This window comes from Puma concolor, chromosome E2 (assembly GCF_028749965.1).
Source record: "Puma concolor isolate L17-30 chromosome E2, mPumCon1.1.hap2, whole genome shotgun sequence".
NCBI classification, from domain to species: domain Eukaryota; kingdom Metazoa; phylum Chordata; class Mammalia; order Carnivora; family Felidae; genus Puma; species Puma concolor.
This window is the reverse complement of record NC_141681.1, coordinates 28,285,561-28,291,694: the sequence shown is the minus strand read 5'-3', so window position 1 is coordinate 28,291,694 and position 6,134 is coordinate 28,285,561. Positions and strand designations below refer to the sequence as shown.

General features: G+C 49.7%; 1 protein-coding gene across 1 annotated transcript in view; it reads right to left on the bottom strand.

Annotated features, from left to right (window-relative positions):
• Window positions 1–1,955: 1,955 nt before the first annotated feature.
• Window positions 1,956–6,134, bottom strand: part of CIAPIN1 (cytokine induced apoptosis inhibitor 1) — a 17,222-nt gene continuing 13,043 nt past the window's right edge. The window contains exons 8-9 of the mRNA XM_025920931.2: window positions 3,189–3,270; window positions 1,956–2,667 (exon numbers count right to left, since the gene is read on the bottom strand). Of these exons, the coding sequence (XP_025776716.1) occupies window positions 2,557–2,667; window positions 3,189–3,270 (193 nt within the window). The 3' untranslated portion in view covers window positions 1,956–2,556. The remainder of the gene's footprint in view (window positions 2,668–3,188; window positions 3,271–6,134) is intronic.

The following is a 6,134-nucleotide window of genomic DNA, read 5'->3' as shown; positions in this document are numbered from 1 at the left end:
CTCAGCCCCATCTCAGACTCATGACTGACTCAGAATGGTCAAGGGCATCGGGCACCTCTACTGTTAAAGGTCCTCAGCCGGCGGCAGGTCATTTTCTGTCACACCCAGTGTCCTCAAATGTAAATGGAGGTTATAGTTAGTGACATCTGAGGCTGTTTAGGGCTCTAAAACCTCTCCTGAGGGGCGCCTGGGTGGCTCAGTCAGTTGAGCGACCGACTTGGTTTGGGCTCAGGTCATGATCTCATGGCTTCATGGGTTCGAGCCCCAAGTCGGGCTCTGCCCTGGCAGTGCAGAGCCTGCTTGGAATCCTCTCTCTCCCTCGCTCTCTGCCCCTCCCCCACTCACACTGTGTCTGTCTCTCTCAAAATAAATAAATAAACTTCAAAAATTAAATAAAATAAAACCTCCCCTGAGAACTGCGGTCTTCCAGGGTCACAAGGCGTGAGGACCAGCAGTGTCCCCCGTGTCTGCTCACTGTGTTGAATCCGCCCGAGCCCCAATGGCCAGATGTGTGCTGCAGACCAGCAAGGCCTCTCTCCAGCCCACTGGCCCCAACCCTGAGCCCTCCCACAGCTGCCCACATGGGACCCTTCACTACGCCAAGCGTAGCAGACAGGAGACAGGGTCATCCTTCTTGCCAGCAGCGACGGAAATGCAAAACAAGCGTCACGTCAGCAAGCGCCAGTGGCATTTGCCCAGAGCTCTGCTAGATCCGTCCCGAGACTCTATTTGGTTCAGAATCTCGTGTCCTCGACCTGAAGGTTAGAGTTTTTTTGTCCTTCATCTTGACAACTGCAACAGAAGCAACTAACAGCATCCCAGCCATTCTCAATAAATATTAACATGAAATCTTGTCTGGGGCTGAATTAGTTTACTGTTGTGGCATAACAAATTACCACGAATCTAGGGGCTCAAGACCATACACATTTACCGCTGCAGATTTTGTGGGTCAGGACTGCAGGCACAGTGAGGCCAGGCCCCTGCCTGGGGTCTCACCAGCCGTAGGGGTGAAGGCCCCCTTCTCCTTGCCAGCCAGCAGGGTCTGCTCTTGGCTCCCAGAGGCCCTGCAAGGGCCTTCTCTCCACATGGCAGCTTTAGAAGGCCAGCACGAGAAACTCTTGGTTCTCTAGTTCTTTTAAAGGACCACCTGATTAAGGCAGCCCACTCAGGGTAAGCTCCTTTTTAACTGAAGGTCCATTAGGCACTTGAATGACATCTGCCAAATCTTTTCACTTTCACCACATGATGTAGCCTAATCACAGAAGTGATGTCCCATCATACTCACAGGTCCTCCTTAAACTCAGGGACAGGGGATCATACAAGGGGGTTGGGGTCATCTTAGGAGCCTACCTACCACAGGGGCTTTGGAGTGGAGTCAAACTAGAACTTAGCCACACCCATAAAATCCACCAGCAGGGACCAGGATAAACAAAAGCAGACTCAGAGAATGCAGTGTAGTTTCAAGGACAAACACCAATGAACATTTGCATTTACTGATATATAAGTCCTGGTCTCTCTCTCTCTCTCTTTTCCTTCTTTTTTTTTTAAGTAATCTCTATGCCCATCATGGGGCTCAAACTCACAACCCTGAGATCAAGAGTCACATGTCCTACCAACTGAGCCTGCCAAGGACCCTCCAAATCCTGTTCTCTTAAGTCCATAGTCTCCAACTTTTTGCCAAGATTAATTCCAAGTCTGTGTAACAAAGAGAATGAAAGATCTCCTGGTCAGAGAGATTTATTGTTGGTTCAGATTTCTGTCCTCCTTTCTTCTAAATTCTTACCACCCTGGCCTCTTCCAAAGTAGATGCAGAGAGGCCTGATCCTTAAATGTAGGACTGGCCCCACTGTGTGATACTAAGTCTCTCCAAAAAAGAAAGTTTTGTGGTCCAAGTTGAGCTCAGATGGCTGTGTCAGACCTCACACACACAAACATACCCCTCTCCACAACCAATATGCAGAAGTACACAACTTTAATGACTGCAGAGTAACAGAAACCACAGGACAGGTACGATACAGTAAAACAGGGGTGGGGTGGGGTGGGGATAAAAGGACAGAGGGACACTGAATATGATCACAGCAACCAATGGGTGATTCCTTTGGTGCCCTGAGGTCATGAGACACTTGACTCCTGTCACCAACAACTGCAGGTTGAGTAAACCACCAGCTCTGGAAGACAGGCAGTGGCACTATTGCTGAGCTTAGAATCGGGGCAGGGCCTCCGTCACAGAGTGTTAATACTCTGAGTGTGAGGTCAGCACTGTGACATCAGGAGAGGGGCCTCCTCAGGATGCACTCCCATTCCCTCACACTAGGTGGAGAAAGAGGTCCCCTGACTCAGAGTAACCAGGCCCCATTAACCTTGGTCTTTGGATACATAGCAGCGCTACACCCCACTGCACCCCACAGCCAGCTTCACACTGTTTACCCAGCACCCCCTGCAATCGGAGTTCGTGCAGAGAGTGAGCACATCCAGAGGAGGTGGGAGGAACCACGGCGGTGGGACTCGAGGGGCAGGAGCTGGCCGAGGAGCAGAGGTGCGCCACGGCGGCCCCTCCTAGGCGTCACTGAGATTGCTGGCGCTCAGGAGCACCTGCTCCCCGGGTTTGAAGGCCGGCATCCCAAGGTAGGGGCAGCTGGCACAGCGGAAGGCATCGCCCAGGTAGCACTGTTGAGGGAAGAGACAGTCATACGGGGAAGTGGAGGGTCAGCGTGTCCCAGATTCATGGGCAAGAGAGGGATCCCTCATTTCCTGACATGGCCATAGAGGCCCGATGGGAACGGCTGGTGCATATGTAGGTCCGACTGAGATCCAGATACCGAGAGTATTTAAGATCTCCGGTTTTACAAAAATCAGCGGTCTGGAGAAGTTCCTTAGAGGCCGTATTTCTATATTCTCAGCAGTTCAAATCATAGCCAAGCTCAGCCACATGGCTGAAGAGCATCCAGCCACGACGAAGTGGGAAGAACGGGGCCCAAACCGAGAAATGACAAGAGCTCCCCCCGGGGTGCGGGCATGCCAGCCCAGTCTCAGACGATGACCTCTCTCCTGCACACATGTTCTCACGTATTTGCCTAATTAGATATCTGGGCAGGAAGTGAGAGCGGGAGCTAGTCTGTGCTGGGTTTAGGATGATGCCCAATACCACTGGGGTTTTGTGAATACTGAGTAAAGATCCAGATATTTACGTTTCCACAAGCCGACTTGGGCTGGGAGCTCGCCTGTTCCTTTGACTTCTCTCTTTCCAGTTCTTCTGCGAGGCCACAGGTGCTGGAGGGACATCAGTAGCTTGTGAGTGAGACGAGCCACCACCCAGGGGCTCCAAATCCTTGGCAGAGCCCAAGCCCGCCCTCACACTTTTCTCTTTACACCAGGATGTCTTAACGCACACGCCCACAGGGCCAGGCTGATGATGTAAGTGTGAGGCCGTTTAGGGAGACAGAGTGGTGGGGAGCAGGTGGCCCCGAGGGAAACGCCCTGTCTACACAGGCCGGCCACTACTCAGCTTCGGCTGATTAACACACTGGGGAGAAGCAGACAGTGTTGGCACATTTTCCAAAGCTAAGGACAAACAGAAAAAACAAACAAACTGGATTTTTACTTGAAATCTCCTGATTTGTGAATGCTGGCAACTTTCACACTTAAAAAAAAAAAAACACCGATGACTCAGCAAGCCCACAAGCCACCATTTAACTTTTTACCACCCTTTCCGTCCATGAAACAAATGCAAAAATACTAAGACCAGTGTTTTCCAGGTTAAGAGGACAGATTGAACTCATGCCTCTACTTTACTTTCCCTCAAGGTCCCACCAAAACTGGAGTGAACACATAACCCCCCAACGACAGGGGCTACGGGAAAGGGGACAGCAGCAATGCGGTGCCAGGTGCTGCAAAGCAGGAGGGGAAGAAGTGACTCTGACTGAGGGGAGCTGAACTCTGAGCAGGCAGTGAGGAAGCCACCACCACATAGGTGGCCGACCCCCAACCCACATCACACCCCAAACCCTCCAAAGGAACTGCCTGCACCAGAAAGGCCCTTCCTTCTCTGCGAATTCTAACACCCCAAAGGGAAAGACCCAGAGATACTGACTTTGCTGAGTCTCCCACAGGCCCACCCTGGCTCCTGTCACTAAAGCATAGCCAACAAACTCCCCGCTGAGTTCAGGGCTCCCAGGGAGCTTTCTGTCCTCCACTGTTATCTTGGAGACAACCAAGATTCGTGGGAGGTAGAAGGCCTCTACCTCGAAGTGAGAGACCAAGCTAAAAAAAAAAAAAAAAGAAAAAAAAGGCAACTTGGAAGAAACAGAGACTATGCAGGGAGGAAAAAACCTACAAAGAACTATCACTAACCTCGGGAGAAAAGAGAAGAGATCACACCCACAAAATAAAAATAGGACACTGTGCTTAAAAAAAGAAAAGAAAAGAAAAAAGTCAAAACGAAAATGGAATCTTAGAAATTAAAAACATGGTGGTAGAGGGGCGCCCTGGGTGGGTCAGTCAGTAAAGCTTCTGACTCTCGGTTTTGGCTCAGGTCATGACCTCATGGTTTATGGGATCGAGCCCTGTGTCAGGCTCTCCGCTAACAGTGAGGAGCCTGCTTGGGATCCTCTCTCCCCCTGCCCCTCCCCCACGTGCACACATGTGTGCTCATGCTCTCTCAAAAATAAACAAATATTAAAAAAACGTAACCATGATAGAAATAAAATAACTTAACAAAAGGTGTAGAGAATAAACCTGCAGAATTTCCCAGAAAGTAAAGCATAAAGAAAATGTGAAAGAAAAAAATCTACAGGACTATTAAAGGGATCCAACATCTTGAGTAACAGGTCACAGAGAAAACAAAGAGAGAAGACAAAAATGGTATACAAAATTAAAGAACATTTCCCAAGCTATGGACATGGCTTCTATACTGAAAAGGTGTATCGAGTGGCTACTGCAAGAGATGTGAACAGACCCCTCTTCAAGACATATTGCAAAATGATACTGGGGATAAAGACAATTCTACAAACTTCCAAAATGGAAAAAGAGGTCTTACAGAAAGATCAAGAAACTGAATGGCCCCAGATACGTCTTCACAGAAATGTCCTCAAAATGATGTAAGAAAATTATTTCCAATCTAGATTTCCATACCTAAATTAGCAATCATGTATGAGAATAGAAAAAAGGCATTTTTAGCCACACAAAGTGTGCAAAACAAAATTTACCTCTCAAGTAGCTTTTCTAAAAAAAACTATTAGAGAATGGACTCTACCAAGAGAAAAGAGAAAACCAAGAAAGAAGCAAGGGATACAAAACACGGAAAAGCTAACATAAGGCAGATGGAAGGGAACCCTCAGGGGAACAGTGAAGGGGACTCCCAAGATTTCCGCACTGCTGGGGACAAGGTCACAGGTGTGCACGGGGCAGGGGCACGAGAGACAGACACGCTGAAGGCTGCCACTGTCACCAACCAAGCTGCCATCAGGCCACTCTTTTACCCGAGGGTGGGCAAGCCAGCCCAGGGCCTTGGCTTATGTTGACCATGTGCGGGCGACACTCAGCGTGCCCTCCCCCCACACCCGGAGGCTCTGCCGAGGACACGTGTGTTCTGCCGTGGTTGCTCCGCACAGGAGAGCTCTGGTCCCAGCGGGTTTGGATCAGAACACGTAGAGCAGTCCCTCCCTCTGACCACACTTCTGCTGGTCGCCAGTCACTGCGTCACTCTGCGGCCCTGCCAGCGCTCTCCCTGTGCCAGGCCCTTGGTTTCCGAGAACTCCCTCGTGACTCTTCCTACCGACTCCCCTGGAAGGGACCCAGTCCAGACGAGACTGCAGATCTTATCTTTCACCGGGAGACTTCACAGATGTGGAATATTGACCTGTCCTTGCCTCATCAGGGGTGGGCTTACTACTCAGGTCTTCACAACTGAAGAATGTATTATTTGGAGCTTCGCACTAGGTGGTAAACTATCAAATAAGCCAAGAATGATTAACATAAACTTGGGAGAATGGTAATTTGTGACGAGAGGGAGCAAGACACAGCTGAGGGAGCCTGTCGAGCGGACTTCTGAGATACTAGTCATGTTTCCGATTCTTCACCTGGGTAATCAGTACACAGGTGTTCATTTCATTACTGTTTAAAGTGTACCTGATTAA